General features: G+C 38.5%; 2 protein-coding genes across 17 annotated transcripts in view; one reads left to right on the forward strand and one right to left on the reverse strand.

Annotated features, from left to right (window-relative positions):
- Nucleotides 1-32: 32 nt before the first annotated feature.
- Nucleotides 33-16,443, forward strand: LRRC57 (leucine rich repeat containing 57). Of its 12 annotated transcripts, XR_013556262.2 has the most exons (8): nucleotides 107-292; nucleotides 384-489; nucleotides 596-734; nucleotides 1,310-1,578; nucleotides 3,834-4,019; nucleotides 4,659-4,799; nucleotides 12,559-12,619; nucleotides 16,331-16,443. XR_013556262.2 is itself a non-coding variant. In XM_060618819.3 (6 exons), exons 2-6 carry the CDS (start codon nucleotides 406-408, stop codon nucleotides 4,342-4,344), a joined length of 897 nt encoding a protein of 298 aa, XP_060474802.1. In that variant the 5' UTR covers nucleotides 33-130; nucleotides 384-405; the 3' UTR covers nucleotides 4,345-4,589. The 12 variants fall into 12 exon arrangements, 8 of the variants coding, with proteins under 8 accessions (XP_060474802.1, XP_060474809.1, XP_060474808.1 ...); XR_009606047.3 differs by lacking the exon at nucleotides 16,331-16,443 and having other exon boundaries at nucleotides 12,559-12,661; XR_009606048.3 differs by lacking the exons at nucleotides 12,559-12,619; nucleotides 16,331-16,443 and adding an exon at nucleotides 7,920-9,116.
- The window catches only part of SNAP23 (synaptosome associated protein 23), a 37,789-nt gene continuing 27,422 nt past the window's right edge, over nucleotides 8,868-19,234 (reverse strand). For 4 of the 5 annotated variants that reach the window (XM_078448534.2, XM_078448535.2, XM_060618836.3 and 1 more), the window contains exons 6-8: nucleotides 13,635-13,793; nucleotides 12,119-12,263; nucleotides 8,868-10,190 (exon numbers count right to left, since the gene is read on the reverse strand). In XM_078448534.2, coding sequence (XP_078304660.1) covers nucleotides 10,125-10,190; nucleotides 12,119-12,263; nucleotides 13,635-13,793 — 370 coding nt within the window. In that variant the 3' untranslated portion in view covers nucleotides 8,868-10,124. The remainder of the gene's footprint in view (nucleotides 10,191-12,118; nucleotides 12,264-13,634; nucleotides 13,794-19,234) is intronic. The other variant, XM_060618838.3, reaches the window with a different exon arrangement.

Raw genomic sequence — 19,234 nt, forward strand, 5'->3', positions numbered from 1 at the left:
GCACTGCGAACGCGCCGCGCAGCTCGATGACGTCACAGGGCGTTTCTTCCCGGGCGGAAGCCCGGGGAGCGCATCCCGGGAGAGCGCGGGCCGCGGGTCTTCCTTTGCTGAGCCGACTGTGAGCTGCGGGGTAGGAGGCGAGTCCGGCGCTCTCAGATCATTCGTAGGCTACAGCGGCGTCCAACCTCGGAATAGCTGTGAAAGCTGCTGGACCTGGTGGTCGGGTTCTCTGTTCTCCCTTTTCTTCCTTGCCACTTTTAGTTGGCCCCCAAGATCTAGGAGTCGGCAGGAGGTGACAGCTTGGGAACGAGACCCAGCCCAGAGGCGAATAGGGTGGCTGGGTGTCTGAACTGAGCGGTGACAGCTGCGCTTCCTTCCTGCAGGGACCTGAGCCGCGGCCCTAGGATGGGAAACAGTGCCCTCCGCGCTCATGTGGAAACCGCGCAGAAAACTGGTGTCTTTCAGCTTAAGGACCGTGGGCTGACCGAGGTGAGACTGGGAGGGGACCGACCAGGGAATTTAAAGGGAGAGGGACGGCGGGGGCGGTGAAGTTACTTGGTGAGGGATTCTCCGCGCTGTGAACCCCTTTCTCCAGTTCCCCTCAGAGTTGCAGAAGCTGACCAGCAATCTAAGGACCATCGACTTGTCCAACAACAAGATCGAGAGCCTACCGCCTATGATTATAGGGAAGTTCACTCTGCTGAAGAGCCTCTCCTTGAACAACAACAAACTGAGTATGGCTTTGGCGCCTGGGAAGCTTTTGCTAGTAGTGATCAGCTGTTAAGAAGGGTGGTTTTCTCTTACAAGCTGATTTTTGTTGTTGTTATGAAACCGTTCTGAGAGCTCAAGACGCAGGAGAAAGTCAGAGTCCTTAAAGCTATCTCTTGTAATTACATCTACAAGCCTCCTCTGGTGGTATAACGATTGGTACTGGCTTAATTTGGACTTCAAAGGGAAGATCGTCTTTAGGATGTAATGTAAACAGAGTTAATTTTGCTGCTAATTTAGAAAGGGGGATGGAATGGGAAGGGGAGGGCCTTACAAATCCCATAAAATTGCCGTCGGATTTTGCAGAGGTCCCTTTACAATGAGCCCAATATATGCATAAATGCTTTCCTGCATTTTGATGGCGCCCTCACTTTCTGAAGACTGCGTTGGTAAAAATGCAATACTTAAAAATGGCACATGTAGGAGTTCTGTATGTGTTAACAGGAGGTATATCAGGTGGTCATATAGTTTTTATAAATTTCATCAAAGGTGTTTTTCAGCTGTATCAGATTCAGGTTTTTAATTTTTTTTTCATTGCCAGCTGTTCTTCCTGATGAGTTATGCAATCTGAAAAAACTAGAGATGCTAAGCCTAAACAACAATCACTTGAGAGAGCTACCATCTACCTTTGGGCAACTGTCAGCCCTCAAGACCCTGAGCCTCTCTGGGAACCAGCTGCGAGCCCTACCACCACAACTCTGTAGCCTAAGGCACTTGGATGTGGTGGATCTCTCCAAGAACCAGATTCGGAGCATACCTGACACAGTGGGGGAGCTGCAGGTCATCGAACTCAATCTCAACCAGAACCAGGTCTAGAGCTTAAAGAGTTTTTTCCTACAGCATGTGGGTTATAGTCTCCTGTATAATCTGTTGTTCTCTAAACTTTAATTGTAGAGCTGGGTATGAGGCTAGATGAGAGGTACCGTCTATAGTCTGTACTAATTTTAAAGGCCAAAGTGCCATGGAATTAGTTGAGACACTGGGTGTGTTGTGTAGGTGTTTTTTTAAAAGAGTGGGATAGGTAATGGGGTGAGATAATTTCACAAGTTAAACTAATGTCTCATAAATCTTGAATTCTTCAGATCCTCCCCAAATATGCCTCTAATCATCTAGCAAGGAGCTATGTCAGGTAGAATAGAAAAAAGGCTTTAATTCATAAGTTCTTGGAGTTAGACAACAGAGATAATTCTTTGTCCCTTTTTTGACATCTTTGTCAAGTGTGTCCTGCTTTCACTGAAAAATCACCCCTAACAGGCTTTCTGGTAATAGCCCATTTCCTTGTTTAATTGTACAGCTTTAATTGTAGTATTTGAAATTTATTTCCATTACTTTGGAAGCTTTTTGGTTAGTATGCATCTGACTGGAGAAATAATCTTTGGTCTAGACATAAGTCTTAGTGAAACATTAAACATAGACTAGGTGGCCTTTAGTTTTTTTTTTGGTGCCTACACTGCTAGATTTGCACAGTCCAATCCAGCAGTCACACGCTGCTATTAAAATTCATTTAGATTTTAAAATTAATTTCATCTGATGCCACTAGCGTATTTCAAGTGCTCAAAAGCCGTATGTGGCTGCCTTATTGGCTGCATATAGAACATTTCAATCATTGCGAAGCTTTATTGGACAAAACTGTTCTAGATTGTAGTAATCTTACGTTATGATGAGATTCAGTCTGTCTCTGTGGAGATTGGCCTCACCTTTTCCTTTACTCTTGTACGTTCTTGAGATTTTTGGAGAAAAATTATATTTGAAAAAACTTTTGGAAAAACATGGTTCAGCGACAAGTACTGGTTGCACACTCATTCCATTCACCCAGGCTGATGCCCTGTAATCACTGGTTCTGATTTTAGTGTGCACCAGATTAACCAGAAGAGCTTGTGAAGAGATCACTGGGTCCCTACCCTCAGTGTTTCTGATTCCGTAGGTCAGGGGTTGGGTCTTAGAATTTACATTTCTACCAAGTTCCCATGTGATGGTCTGAAATGATACCAGGCAGAGTAAATATAATTTGGTGACTTGGAGCATTTAAAGGGCAAAAGAGGTGAATGAATCAGAGACAGTTGCTTGAGTGCCTAAAAGAAGATTAGAGCTACACAGAATGGACATGCTGAGTTGATTACGATGGTGACTCATGCAAATAGAAATGTTTTACTAAAAATTGGACACATGGGCACCTGGGTGGCTCAGTCAGTTAAGTGACCGATTTCAGCTCAGTCTGAATTTCATGATTCATGAGTTTGAACCCCACATGGGGCTCTGTACTGATTACTCAGAGCCTGGAGCCTGCTTCAGATTCTATGACTCCCTCTCTCTCTGCCCCTCCCCCACTCACACTCTCTCTGTCAAAAGTAAAAAACGTAAAATTTTTAAAAACTGGACACACAGGAGTAGACTAGACGTGAGCAGATACGAACGTAGATACAGACTTTCAGGTCTTGACAGAAGTGATGAACTTTAAGGATGTGAAGAGATCCTTAAGGATGAACTTGAAAAAGATCAAATATTAAATATTAGAGACTACTGCTTGAAAAATGTCCATAGGAACAAGGCGGGGGCAGCCAAAAACCAGGAATAATTCAAAAGAAAAACCTAGTTCTTAGGTACAAGAGGGAGTTTCAAAGAAGTGGTAGCAAATCCAACGGGGAATGAGTACAGTGAAACCTTGGCTTTGGTAGTATAGTGGTCAGCATCTATGTACAAATAAAACATTGGTAGTAAATGCACCAAAATGTTTATGATGGCAGATTGGATAACTTTTTTCTTTAAACTTATGTGATCCTCAAATTTCCTATAATGAACAGTGCTTTTATTAGAACATTTTGTTTCTAAAAAGCCACTGGTGACCTTCAAAAAGCATCTTTTTTCCCAAAAAGTGGAGGAGGAGTAACAGAAGCTGGATAACACAGGCTTCGGGAGTGAGTAGGTAGTGAGAAAATGGAGGCGGTAGAAGAAAGAACTAGGACAAATGGTCACGTTTTTGTTTTAATTTAGTAAAAAAAAAATAACAACCATTATAGTAGTGCTTTTGCTTTTTCCTATGACTCTTTTTTGTTGTTGTTCAATAGATATCTCAGATCTCAGTAAAGATATCTTGCTGTCCTCGTCTTAAAGTTCTTCGCCTGGAAGAGAACTGTCTTGAGCTCAGCATGCTTCCACAGAGCATCCTCAGTGACTCCCAGATCTGTCTGCTTGCTGTGGAAGGCAACCTTTTTGAAATAAAGAAACTTCGAGAACTGGAAGGCTATGATAAGGTATGTATTAGTATACTTCATCTCTGTCCCAGAGATGAGGACAGTGAAGTAACCCCCATGAATGTATACCTACAGGATATATGCATAATCCTGTTTACATCAACAGGATTTGTTCCCCAATTTGGAGGTGGATTCTAAGAAGCAAATGGTATTGTGCCAAGACGACTTTTCCTCCAGACAGCTTATTGTAAAGCATCTTTGTCTTTTGATGAGTGTTCCTGTTAAAATATATGTGAAAAAAAAAAAACAACCCAAACTATGTGTTTTATATTTGCATTTACAACAGGTTGATTTTGCAGGGAATGAAAAAGAACATATCCAATAAAAACCTAAGTGAAAATCATCATATAAAATCCTAATTAAGGGTGGCTGGGTGGGTCATTTGATTGAGTCTGACTCTTGATTTCAGCTCAGGTTGTCATCTCCCTGTCGCAGGATCAAGCCCCACATTGGGCTCCACACTAAGTGTGGAGCCTGCTTGGGATTCTCTCTCCCTCTGTCTCTCTCTGCCACTCCCCCTGCTTTCTCTCTCACACACACTTTCTCAAAATAAATAAAAATTTTTAAAAATCCTAATTAAAAAAAGGCTAATTTTCGCTTATGCCAAGATACCACATATTCTTCTTTCATGATTTTTAGTACATGGAGAGGTTCACGGCCACTAAGAAGAAGTTTGCATGATGTTCTCCAGGAGCATGGGAACCATATAGGACACTGACTTGGAATCTGTTGCAATCTGGATGAATCAGAGGCTCCTGTTGTTGTCAAGGATTATCTGCAGTAAGGAGATGATACTCTAGATTATATTTTGCTCAATGATCTTTTTCCTTTCCAGGACTCGTCTTAAGTAAGCTAAAAGAAATCAAGAGACAATAAGAGCCTTCCATTTTGAGTCATGGATAGGGCAGAGACAATGTCGATCATCAAAACCATCATTAGTCTGCCTTTAAGAAACCAGTAGCTAGTTGCTATTTATACAGTGAAGGGATGCTGCCCGGTAACAGAATCACTCCATATCACAGCTTGAAATTTCATGTTTAGTTTCAGTGTATGAGCTTTCATAAAGTTGACTGCCATTCCACCTGTGTTAACATTTTGTATTTTTATGAAATTCAAATAATTTGTGGAGGCTACTATGGTTAATCTAAGGATTTATGATTTCATTTCAGTCCATCAATTCAATTGCAGTGTTTATACTTGGAATTTAGAATGTACATAACTATGTGACTGTCTTGTTTAAAAGTGTACTGTCAGAGAAGCACCAATACAACACTAAGAGATGTGTCCCCAAGGCTGCAGTAGCAAATTTTTTACTATTGCAGGTGCCTTACTGGTAGAGAGCTTTGAAGAGCTAAAACCATATATGCAAAACTTGTAAGATACAAAGGGTTTTAATAATCAAGATTTTCCCGAAACTTTGTTAGAAATAATGTCTTATTTCTGGTAATCCTTTTCCCTTTTTGTATTTATAATTCTAATCAAATTACCAATCAAAAAACTATCTGTATAATATTTTAAAATAACTATGTTTATAAAGCTTATTCTCTGGGTGAGAGAATATACTAAATAAAGAATTTTTAATGAACTTTGACTGGAAAAAGGGTTAATCCTTCTTCCATCAAAGGAAGAAGACAGGAGGAAATTTAACCTGTATGTGGTCCTTTGTTTGAAAGTAAAGTGATTAGGAAACATTTCATGTTCTTGTTAAGGTCGCAGGAGTACTGAAATGCCTTCATGTGACCGATAAGCATTTCATTTTGCAGTACTGGAACCATGTTTATTAAGAGAAACTAAAATTTACAAAGGTATATGATTTCATGTTGTTACTGACATGAACATTTAGATAACTACCACTCTGTAATTTTCTGAGGTTTTGTCTTTCTCAGGGCAATTTAGCGTGTATTGTCAGTTCTTCTTTCATAAACCTAGTTTAACCATTAAGCCTAGTGTTTATATGAAGAAGTCTCTCTGACCCTAAATCTGATATGGATATTCTCTATTTTCCATGTTATTTTCTGTTTCTCAACATGGGGAAGGATGGGCTGCCAGTTTATCATTAGCAATTGAGTTTGGTTTTTTATAAACTTTAATGCTTAACCTTTTTGATCTACTAAACAATGTTTCTCTAAATTTTTTTTATCAGTACTTAACATCTAATAAATCAGAACTTATAAATAACTTAAATGTCCCCATTTAATTATTAATTGGAATTAAAAAAAAATCCCTCCTGAGAATCAGTGACTGCTAGCTTTCATAACTTGGACCCAGCCTTATTTGCAGATACCCCTTCTTCACTCTCATGTGCCTGCTCAGTCACACCAGATTATTCTCCTTAAACCCACAGTGCAGGGTCTCTCCTGTAATTTGCCTTTACATTGTTTGCTCAGTCAGGAATGCCCTCTCTAAAATGCTCCTCTCTAAAACCCATTTTAAGTCTAAGCCAAATTAATTAATCCCTCATCTGTTATGATAGCACTTCTCACATTCTATATTCATCTGTCCCTTGTTAGAACAAGCTACTTGTGGGCAGGAACTATGTAAAGTAACATGCTCAGATTATAGTGCACAAGTATTTAGACTTAACTATGAGCTGACATAATGAAGTTGGTTTACTAGTATGTGGTCTGGAGACCCATATTCTAGTTTGGCCACCAGCCCTAAGTCACCCACATTTTTTTAGAGCTTGGTTGGAAGTCATTGTAGTATATTAAGATCATGGGCCTTGGAGTTAGAAAGATCCTGATTTGAATCCACAGTATTTCATTTTCTACCTCTGTGAATGTGTGCAATTCATTCCCATCTGTAATATGGGGAATACCTCCTAACGTTTCAAGTATGAGGATATGGTAAAAAGATACATAAGGCATTTAGCAGAGTGCACACAACAGAGTAAGCAATCAATAAATGCTGCCATTTATTTCATCTGTAAGGCATTAAAATAGAAGTTAAGTTATATAGAAATGGAAGGCTTGCAGCAAATAACTACATTTAAAAGGATAAAAACAAATGACTAGAGAATAAGGAACTTGAATACCAATCTGAAAAATACAAATCTGATTAGGAATGTAATTGGATAACCTGGAATTTTAGTAAGAGTGACCTAAAGAAAATAACATGTAAAGAGATGAATTTTGGGGCACCTAGGTAGTTCACTCAGCTAAGCATGACTACTGGTTTAGGCTTGGGGTTGTGGTCTCAAGGTCAAGCCCCACGTTGGGGTCTGTGCTGGGTGTGGAGCCTGTTTAAGATTCTCTTTCTCCCCTGGGGCGCCTGGGTGGCTCAGTAGGTTAAGCATCCGACTTCATCTCAGGTCATGATCTCACGGTTCATAGGTTTGAGCCCCGTGTTAGGCTCTGTGCAGATGCTGTGTCTCCCTCTCTCTGCCCCTCCCCTGCTCAGGCTCTGTCTCTCTCTCTCTCAAAAATAAAATTAAAAATAAGAATGTTTGGGTTAGGAGATTCATAATTCACGCATGACATGAAAAGATCTAGAGTTGAAGTGTAGTAACAAGGATGAAGGAAGTGTGAACGAAGAAAAAATAGGTACAACTATTGGGGATAAACATAATTGTTATTATAAGATTGCAGACTTGAAGAGAGAGCTTACTGTTAAAAAAATATATATATTCGGGGAGAATACTATTTTTGAACTTCTTAGTTGTAGGTTAGTGTTATGCTCAAGGTCATACAAGTAAATGACCAAAGCGAAATTTCAAAGCAGGTGGTCAGACTCTAGAGCTGTGTTAACCACTTTTAGTTACTGCCTTCCAAAAGTACTGGAAAACAAGTTTCCAGATAATGTTACATGAGAAAATCAGAGAAGTCTTTTTAAGTCAATAGCATCTATTTCTAGTGCATTATGGACCTAATTTCTATGGCCTCAATCCCTCTTCTTTCTCAGCAGAACCTTTGGAAGAGTTTGTAACCTGGGATCCATAGATGGGCTTTCAAGACCCATTGATGCAAGATTCTTATTTATGCATGATTCACATTTGTGTTTATCTGTTTCTCTGGGGAGATAGACTATGATGTCTTTCATCAAATTCACAAAGGGATTCACCAAGAGCTCCACCCAAAAGAGAATAGCAACTATAATTTATTAAGCTCTTACGTTCACTGGGTGCTGCTCTCAGTACTTTACATAATAGCACACTGAGTTCCTGTGACAACTCCATGGAGTAGGAATTGTTAATCCCCATTTATAGCCAAGGAAAACTGAGGCACAGAAATGGGCTTGCAGTCTCAGCAAGTAGCAAGAGTGTAAATTCAGACAAAGTTGAGTGCCTTCTAATTATATTGTGTGGGCAGCATTTAGGTGTTCTCAGAACTATTGCCTTTAGCCATAATATAAAAAAAAATTTTTTAAGTTCCAAGTAAGGGCATTTAGGTATAGCACAATCCCCAGTGTTTTATACCTTCTTACTTTACACATTTACTACTACCTGCCCAGCCAAACTATTCCTCTGGCATGCAGAGTGCCTGATTGAGTATCACTTTACATACTTTCCTCTTTAGCCTATGAATGTCCTCATGTTAATATAGTCTTCAGTAAGTGGTTATAGTTCTAGCTCATAAACATCCTTTCAATCACTGGTATATTTAAGCTCGAATGAGAGACTAATAAAAATTAAAATGAACCTCATGACAAGTTATAGGAAGAAAAGTCATGTCAGTACAAAAGATGGGAAAGGTGCTAAAGGCAGCTTTCCATTGGAGTGCTTCCTAATTTATGAACTTTTGCTTTATGCAGTTTGTTAAGAACTGGTGAAATTATTGATCCCCCTCTCCCCATCCCTCCACCAAACAGTCACAGAAACACATTACCTATTTGAAAGAACAATTCCATTAGTTAGTTATAAAATTTAATTGTAAAGATCAAGCAGTGGTTATTGGTCAAACCAATCCACATTAATAGCTCTGAAGTGTACAGACACTAGTTTTTAAATAAGGGTGACAAATACCAATCAGATTCTTATAACACTGTTCAGGATCTAAATAAACGTGATTCTGGACATAATTCAATCCACAAGGCTAGTTGAGTGATAGTGCAATCATCAATAATTAAACCAAAAGCATAATTTTCCAAATCACTTTTAAACAGAATAAATTCTAGCTTTTGTAAAGTCTAAAGCTACAAAAAACTCAAAGCAATGTAACTATTTTTCTACCTGAGATCAAAACAAGTTTCTTTTTTTTCGATCTAAACATAATTCTTGGCATTGAGGTAAATCTGAATTCACGTGATACACTTTGTCAAACTTTTCCAAAAAATTTAAGCCCTGCTTTAGAGAGAAATCCTCATGTTATACATACATATTTACATATTTTTTCTTCAAAAACTAATGACAATTTTATGAGGTTAATAGGCATGTAATGGGACCATGATAGTACTAATAATGTGAAAATAAAAAGCCATTCTTTTATACAAAGTGTTCCTATGTGGTGCAATATAAAATGCGATCACAGAATCTATGTACATACATGAATCACCAAAAGTTCAGAAACTAAGCTCACTTTAAGAAAATTAATTCTGTTTTTTTGGAGTAGAGGTTGCCAAGTTGTGTATAACAAAAATTTTGTGCATAAAAGCTCTGAAACCAAGTCTTAGCCTAAATTGGCAATAAATGCAACTTAAGTTAAAAACTAAACCGAACTAAATCTTTACTGTGGCTTTGCAACTTTTGCTTTGTGGCCTGCAGGTTTTCCTGAGGTAACAACCTCTTATCTCTTGCCTCTCCTTCTTGCTGCCCCTCTCCCTGCCTCCAGCTTCCTTTTTCATGGCTGTCTTTGGCAATGCTTCCAAATCTTGAAAGCAGAAGAACCTGCTAAAGTAAATGGGAAGGATGAAAAATAACACTATATATGATGGACAAAAACCAATCTAAGTGTATAAACCGAGGGAAAAAAAATACTAGAAGGAAGGCTGAGCAGTAGTCTACCCTCAAGGGAAAAGAGAACATAAAAAATAGGGGTCTGTACTCCTAACCCTTCTTGCACATTATCTTGTAATTAGAAGAGCATGGGACCAAAACTTCAAACTTTGAAAAGGTAATGACTTTGAAGGAGGAGCTAGAGAAGTGAATAAATGATAAGTACAGCAGCATCTTTAGCTGTCAATGAGTTTCTTTGCTCTGGCATTCGCAATGTCAATCCGATCTTTGTTGGTGTCAGCCTGAAAAAAAGAAAAAGATAACAGCATTATGTTACAAGGTAAGTTGCTCTAAAAAAGTTAAATTTCATATACTTGGGAGTAACTCATACACTGAGAAAATTCAGGAAACAGATGAAGTCACATTACAAATCTCACTGTAGGCAAGAAGAGACAATATGAGGGGCACCTGGGTGGCTCAGTCGGTTAAGCATCTGACTTCGGCTCAGGTCATGATCTCACAGTTTGTGAGTTCGAGCCCCGCATCAGGCTCTGTGCTGATAGCTCAGAGCCTGGAGCCTGCTTTGAATTCTGTGTCTCCCTCTCTCTCTGCCCCTCTCCTGCTCATGCTCTTTCTCTCTCCTTCAAAAATAAATAAAAACATGAAAAAAAATTTAAAAAAAGAGACAGAATATGAAATTCATTTGGGAAAACTGGGTGTATAAACATGACAAAGACATGACAGAAGAAGTGGCCAGTATTTCATAAATTCCATAACATTTTTTCATAGTTTAATATGTCTGAAACTGGGATGCATCTTATAATCAGTGGCATTTGAGATGTGGTATTTTAGATGCAATGAAATTAACAATACTCTTTGCTACAGATTTGGACCTTGTGGGATCCCCTGAACTGAATCATAAAAACTTTTTTTTTTTTAATTAAAAAAACTTTTTTTAGTGTTTATTTTTGAGACAGAGACACAGCATGAGCAGGGGAGGGGCAGAGAGAGAGACACACACACACAGAATCTGAAGTAGGCCCCCGGCTCCGAGATGTCAGCACAGAGCCTGATTCATGGCATGAACTCATGGACTATGAGATCATTACCTGAGCTGAAGTTGGGACACTTAACCAACTGAGCCACCCAGGCGCCCCAATGAATCATAGAATCTTATCTGAGACTACTCTAGCTCTAACCCAGAGAGACTGAAAGAATTTTCCCCAAGATTTTTGTAACAGATATATTACCATCCATATCAATATGTGAATTAAAAAGATGGGTGATATTAGCCTAAACCCACACTACAGCTTTGAAAGCATCTCATGAACCACTGTTTGCTTCACTGAAATCCACCATTAAGTGAGTCAACAGAGCTAAGCTTAAAAATTCACCCAATCTTTAAAGCACACTGAGATTTTTATTAAAATAGCAGTAACAAGAAATGGCTTTTAGACATGACACATCCAAACACTGAACACAGTTTCACTTCCAGTATCTTTTCTATCATGTGAAATTAAAAAAAAAAAAAAAAAAGGCAATTCTACTTTTTCTTTACTCATAGGACACTGTTTTGTGTGTTCACTCCACAAGAACCATTCTGCAGAACTGATTTTCACCTACTGACTCATAAGATGAAGATTCAGGAACCTACTAATTTGTTAGTAACAAAATAAAATTCCTGAAAGCTAACTCATTCATTCAGGGGGGAAAAAAAATAGCCCTCCCAAAGGTCAGAGTAGAGTCTAAGCTTCATATGTGAAATTTTAAATAAAACCACTTCATTCCAAGATCTTGGTTTCAAAATGAACCAACTGCCATGAGCAAGGGATTGGAGAACTTGGCTAGTGTTTTTCAATGTGTTAGAAATGCCACCTTAGGGGGGCACCTGGTGGCTCATTCAGTTAAGCATCCGACTCTTGATGTCAGCTCAGGTCATGATCTCACAGTTCATGAGATCCAGCCCTGTGTCAGGCTCTGCACAGATAGCCATGGAGCCTGCTTGGGATTCCCTCTCTCTCTGCCTCTCCTGTGCTCATGCCATGTGTGCGCACTCTCTCAAAATAAACAAAACAGATTAAAAAAAAAGAACTGCCACCTCATCCAAACTGTAAAACTTTGATAGGAGGACAGGATCTCCTATTGTTCTCTCCCAAAGTATCGAGCATAGACGTCCATTACTAAAACACTGCAGGTATCTCAAATTTCTGAGGCACAAAGGAGAGTTTACCTTTTCCGTGATCCGGTCTATTTGTCGATTTTGAGCCTCAATCTCATTGCCCATGTCCAGGGCCATGTTTTTTAGGTTTCCTAGGATACTGCCCACTTGAGTCAGGTTCTCTTCCATTTCATCTTCTCTGGCATCATTAGTTATACTATCACAAAAACACAGTTAATTCAGTACTTTTATGGTGAATTATAAACGGACTAATTGGATTTAATTTTCATAAAAATAAGTAACCAAAAATGACCTCAGCAAATGTTATACTTGTGGGAATGTAGGTGACTATTCTTGGAAAACATTCTGCAGTAAAAATGGAAACATTGCCCAAGGAAAGCACAATGTCTTAAAGCCCATGTAAGAGAAGTAACAACTCTAGAACAATGGTTCTCAAAGAATGATCACAGCATCGTGTGGGAACTTACACTAATTCTCACATTCTACTACAGATCTACTGAATCAGAAACTGGAAGTGGATCCCATCATTCTGTGTTTTAATAAACCTCCCAGGTAACTATGATGTATACTAAATATAAAGAACCATTGCTCTAACACAGAGGTTGCAGGGCCTGCATGGCTCAAGTAGGTTGAGCATCTGACTCTTGATTTCAGCTCAGGTCATGATCCCAGGGTCATGGGGTTGAGCCCTTCATTGGGCTCCTCACTGAGCGTGGAGCCTGCTTACGATTCTCTCTCTCTCTCTCTCTCTCTCTCTCTCTCTCTCTCTCTCCCTCTGCCCTCCTCCCCGACGTGTGCGCACGTGCTCTTTCTCTCTCTCTCTCTCAAAATAAAAAATTGAGGGGTTCTAGGTAGCTCAGTTGGTTAAGTGTCCAACTTTGGCTGGGGTCATGATCTTGTAGTTCTTAAGTTCAAGCCCATGTCAGGCTCTGTGCTGACAGCTCAGGCCTGGAGCCTACTTCAGATTTTGTGTCTCCCTCCCTCTCTGCCCCTCCCCCACTTGTGCTCTGTTGCTCTCAAAAATAAACATTAAAAATAAATAATTAATTTATAAAACAGAGGTTGCAAAACTCTGGCCCAAAGGCCAAAACTGGCATGCCACCTCATTTTGTAAATAAGGATTTATTCAAGTACAACCATGCTCATTTGCTTATATGTTGTTTATCGCTGCTTTCACCCTACAACAGAGTTGAGTAGTTGCAATGAAGACTGGCCTGCAAAGTCTGAAGTATTTACTATCTGACCCTTTACTGTTATCCTTATAGGGATCTAGCTGACCTCTACTCTAGATGATACATTTAAAACACAGTTTCCTATTTATAGAAGTAAAATATGCTTATTTAGGTAATTCTGAAAATACTGAAAAATGTAAAGAGAAACGAATCCATCAACGAAGGTGAACCACAATCAATATTTTGTCAGAAGACAGATTTTCAAATGCATTTTTCAAACAGCATAAACACTATTTCTAATTGATGAGTTAGGGTTCGTATATAACAACACCCATCCTCCTGAGTAAGACATTCATATAGGAAAGGGGTAAAAAAATCAGGAGGAGCTGGCATACCGTTTAATGTATCCACCGCTGGCTGTGCCAGTAGTTGCTTGTTGAGGCTGACCATTTGTCACTCGACCTGGCTGCTTAGATACTACATTGCTAGGACAGTTGTCTCCACCATCTCCCCATGTTGCCTTGTAGGCCTTACCGGACTCAAAGTTCTTTGTCCTATATAAAAGTCAGGAGTGTAGAGAGATACCGAAAAGCAGAAGGGAAGAATTGGAATTATTAATGCTTTTTACTTTGAGGATGACCCTAGCATCCTTAGCATAAAAGCTACCTCTAGTTAGACCTGGATTAGCTATACTATGCTTAGTTGCAATATGGCATAGAAAAAAGATGAATTGTGTAAGCCTGCTGACATTAAAAAGTTTTTTTGAAGGTTCAACTATTTCCATGAAATCTTCATAAGCAGTTAGCAAGTTAGAAAATTCAATTATTTGATTTTTCAGGTTCCCCTAGCTTTTGCCAGTCTTTAGAAAAGAAGATCGTGGATACGAGGAAAAAAATTCCTTAGGACAGGTGTTCTCGGATGCCTTAAGAGGCTCCCTGGGGGGGCGCATGAGTGGCTCAGTCAGTTAGCATCTGACTTCAGATGAGGTCATAATCTCATGGTTTGTCAGTTCGAGCCCCACATCAGGCTCTGTGCTGTCAGCGTGGAGCGTACTTTGGATCCCGTGTCCCCCGCTCTCTCTGCCCCTCCCCTGCTCGTGGTTTCTCTCTCCCCAAAATAAACATTAAAATAATAATAATAAAGAGGCTCCTTGGAAGGATCTTACAAGTTGATGAGAGATGGAAGAGAAAGAAGACTGAATGGGCAATACTCAAACCCTGGTGCCCTTTTATTTGACCCAGAATAGTTCCAGCTGATCAGATTTTTGAAGTTAGAATTTTGCATTAACTTTTAAAAAAGAAACAAACATCACGAAGAAAGGCATGAATTATTTCCAAATTGTACAGCCAATGAATAACTATCTTGGCCACACTGGTGGCAGTTACAAATCCTTTGATTCAGGGCTTTTCCATTTAAGAGTTTCCTTTTTCTCCTTAAAAAAAAATAATAAGCCTGGGGTGCCCAGGGTGGCTCATGGTTGAGGGTCCGACTCCTGATTTTAGCTCAGGTCATGGTTTCAGAGTTCGTAAGATCAAGCCCTACATTGGGCTCTGTGCTGACAGCATGGAGCCTGCTGGGACTCTCTCTGCCCCTTCCCTGCTTACTCACATGCATTCTCTCTCTCAAAATAAAGAACTAAACATTAAAAAAAAATTCCTATATCCAGGCCTCTTAAATAAAAGCATGTACTTTAGATGTAACTGATACGCCAAAGCCAGAATTTTACCATGGGATTTACTACTCAAATTGGTAATAATGGCAAGAAAAAGAGCCTTTTAAAGTGACTTTTCAATGACTATTACAAAAAAAATAAAATAAATAACACAAATAAAACTTTTTTACTAATTGTTTGGCTAGGTATACTTGTCACTCACACAATTTTATTTTTTTAATTAAGTCTATTTATTTATTTTGAGAGAGAGACAGCATGAGCAGGGGAGGGCAGAGAAAAAGGGAGAGAGAGAGAATCCCAAGCAGGGTCTAGGCTGACAGCAGGCCTTGATCCCACAAACCATGAGATCATGAACTCCTGAGCCAAAGTCAGGAGTTCGACACTCAACCAACTGAGCCACCCAGGTGCCCCTTCACTCACACAATTTTAATTTTTACTTTTCTGTAAACAAAAACAAAGTAGTATATAGCTATAATATTGGTGTCTGATTTATTCCACATAATATGCTGATGAGGAAGTTTCAAAACTATAAAAGCAGAGGAGAGATTTTATGAAACAGTGGCTCCTTCCTTAATAGACGTTAGGATTCATTTTTGACAAACCTAGAATCAGATCTACAACCATTATCATTAATGCTACAGAAAGGTACTACTACTTTTTTTGTAAGGGATAATGAAAGGGTAAATCTATCTATGAAAACTAAAGAGCTAATCAAAGTGCCTTTCTTGGTTCCACGTTAAGTTCTCATGATCAATTTCCAACTTGTGCTGTTTAATTTATCACTAAACCATGTTAAATCTATCTTGGAACAAGGTGGGATATACCTTTTTAAAGTGAATATTTACATATAATTATCTGTTGGTTTGGTGAAACCCATTTACATTTATGTGTTGTTAATAAGTCACAGACAAAATTCTAAAGTAGAGTAATTCCTAGTAAATTGACAGCGTTATTATTTATTAGAAAGTTAATAACAAGAAATATTAATAGAACTAATATATGTACAGCTTTTATCAGGATGTCAGATTGTAGAACAGTTAAAAAGAGTGAGGGCTGGAATCAAGTCACTGAATAAAAGACTATATTTCTTGCTAGTCTTAGTACATAAAGAGTAGCCCGGGAAAGGATTTGTGGGGCTCCTAGTCTATCAAGGGATATATATATATATATATATATATATATATATATATATATATATATACATACATACATATACTCTAACCTCCTTCTCAACCATAAAAGATAAGATTTGAAAATTCTTTTAACCTTTTGAGAATTCTTCCATCCATAATTAGCTATAAGGGGCTTAAGATGGAAATGAACTGTTTTAACATGATATAGTGAATAAGTTTCAGTTAAAGCATGATCTGTGTTATAAACAAAAAATCAGACTGGTTATCAAACCTTTCTCCCCTTAAGAGGACTGGACCCTGGAAGATGTTCGTCGAATATCAAGGGGAAAAGGTACAAAAAGTGGACTTTGAATTTTTCTTTTTATAGCTTTGCATTGGATTGTCATGTTTACTTTCAAATGAGTTGGGGAAAAAACTGCACTCTTTCCATGCAGTGAGGACTATCCTGAATGTTTATGAAGAGGTGCTTTTAAATGATGTTGATTTTGTATCTTTATCTACCTGACCTCTCCAGGTCTCTTCAGCACCTCCACTCTACGTAGTATCTTCCAGTTGATCCTGCCGCTTGCCACTACCTGGAGTTTGTGCCACTAAGTTGGAATACCTTGAAAGTTACCTGTTTTTAAGGAACTGTTGAGTAGCTGCCCATATAATAATAACAACAATAGCAACAGTAATAAGAATGATTTTAATCTTATTTGTCTTCCTTCAAAGGGTCTTAACTGCTTTAAAGGTAATTATTTCCCAAACTTGACTAGGCACAGTGCAACCTGGATGCCTGTGAACACACAGATGCATAAGTTACACACTGAAAATTTTGCTTTAGTATGTATGGAGTAGAGCCTGCAAATCTTTTGTTATTATTGTCTTATTGAAATTCAAAAGCTTATTTAGCTCCCCAGCCAGGGGTAAGGGACTGTGTAAGGACTTCCAATCTGTTATAGAAAGAGTATTTTAGTTACTCTGGTAGTCTGCCTTAGTATTTCTATACATTGGGACGGTAAGGAATTAATCTAAAGGAAGCAAAAGTATACACCAAGATTTTATTTTTTAAAAAACCCATAAGATTTGTGGTATATTGACTTGAATCCCAATCCTAGACCTGTCTTTCCAGAGCTGTAGAGCCTTAAGCAAACTTCCATTGCAAATGTCCTTTTTCTTATATGTAAAACTAAGATAAAATAAACATACTGTAGTTAATGTCAATACTTCATGGGGCTGTGAAAAGATCCTGTTGATAATGGATGTAAACTGCTTTGAAAATCATTAGTCAAATATTTTTATTCTTTGGCTTCAACCTCAACCTGATCCTTACTTAAAAGTCCATGCCTTTAAGCGCACAATTACCAACTGGCATGTTTACTCTTCTGGCCCATTAACACTCCCTAGCTTTGAGGTAGCTGAATATAGTTAGATTATGGCTACGTAAAAAAACATCAGGCCCAGGTTGTTTTGGTCTACAGTAAGAAAGAAAATATTCTGATGTGTGACCGAATTCTTTTGCTTACTAAAATTTATGGTCTTTCTGGGAAGCAATTAGACTTCATAATAAAATGCTTAAGCAAATTTATAATTTTTAAAATTATTTTTATCATTAAATTGCATTGGAATTTAATGCAATTAAATTATGATAGAATTAAGAATGCCATCTGGGGGATGCCTGGGTGGCTCAGTCAGTTAAGCATCATAATCTTGATTTTGGCTCATGTCATGATCTCATGGTTTGTGGGATTAAGCCCCATGTTGGGCTCTGCACTGACAGTGAAGAGACTGCTTGACATTCTCTCTCTGCTCCTCCCTTGCTCATGTGCGCGTATGCTCTCTCTCAAAATAAATAAATATACATTAATGAATAAAAAAATAATGCCATCTGGAAAGTTAGATTTATCCTGTCAGTTTTGAGGTGTCAAATAGTCTTTATCACTTTTTTTCCAGATAAATCCCATTCAAAAATAGCAAGTTTGAAATAAGGATTTGAAATATCCCTTAATCAATTAAAGAAGCTGCTGTAAAAGCAGAAAACAAGTCTCTAGATATGATCACAGTAATTTTAACAATTTATACAGTTTTGGTTGTTAACATTAATATTAACAGAATAAAAACAACAAAAAAAGCTCAATGTTAGCTATAGTTCTTTCATATCAAGAAGAGACCAACTAAATACCAAATGTAATGAGTACAAGTGTGTGTGTGTGTGTGTGTGTGTGTGTGTGTGTGTGTGTGTGTGTGTGTGTATGCATGTTAGGTGATCAGGCTACAGGAAGGAAAAAAAAAGGAAGGCAAGAAACAATGGACAGAAATCAAATGCTTAACCATCATCTTCACAGTTCCTATAAAGAACCAAAATTAAGGAGTCAGGGGTGCCTGGCTGGCTCGGTCAGTAGAACACCCAACTCTTGATCTCAGGGTTGTGAGTTCAAGCCCCATGCTGGGCGTGGAGCCCACTTAAGCGCATAGACAAACAAAACAAAACAAAACAAAACAAAACAATACTTAAGAAGTCAAAGATTATACTAAACAGTAGGCAGACTACAGGGTTAACTTTCATAAAAAATTAAGATTAATGGGGCGCCTGGGTGGCTCAGTCGGTTAAGCATTTGACTTCAGCTCAGGTCATGATTTCACGATTTGTGGGTTTGAGCCCCTCATTAGGCTCTGTGCTGACAGCTCAGACCCTGGAGCCTGCTTCAGATTCTGGGTCTCCTTCTCTCTCTGTCCCTCCGCCACTTGTGCTCTGATACTCTCTGTCTCTTAAAAATAAACATTAAAAAAAAAATTAAAAAAAAAAAATTAAGATTAGTTAAGCTCTGTATTAATTCAACATGAAACCAGAGCAAGCTAACACATGACATAATAGGAACTATAGAGCAAATTAAGAGAGAAAACCCTTACTTAAAGAACATTCAAATATGGTAACATTTTAAGTTTATATCCCATCTTGTTCCAAATGGTATTCAAGATGACTAGATTGGCAATTAATTCCAATTTGGTAGTGGCCTAAGTTATGGAGAATCCAAATCATTAGAAGCAACTCTTTAGGAGGAAAAAATCTTGATTCTGGAACCGGAAAGGCGTAAGGAAATAACAAGATAGGCTGAAATCGAAGTCCTATGGAGAATGGTGGATTTAGCCTGAATTCCCTTACCTTTCATCAGAACACAGGATGAAGCAATTCTCTACAAAAATCAAC

This window comes from Panthera onca, chromosome B3, assembly GCF_046562875.1.
Source record: "Panthera onca isolate mPanOnc1 chromosome B3, mPanOnc1 haplotype 2, whole genome shotgun sequence".
Taxonomy (NCBI): Eukaryota; Metazoa; Chordata; class Mammalia; order Carnivora; family Felidae; genus Panthera; species Panthera onca.

Coding starts and splice junctions, on each gene's coding strand:
- LRRC57 (XM_060618819.3), top strand. CDS start 406: ATGGGAAACAGTGCCCTCCGCGCTCATGTGGAAACCGCGCAGAAAACT. Junction 490..595: donor AGGACCGTGGGCTGACCGAG/GTGAGACTGGGA, acceptor CCCTTTCTCCAG/TTCCCCTCAGAGTTGCAGAA. Junction 735..1,309: donor CTTGAACAACAACAAACTGA/GTATGGCTTTGG, acceptor TTTCATTGCCAG/CTGTTCTTCCTGATGAGTTA.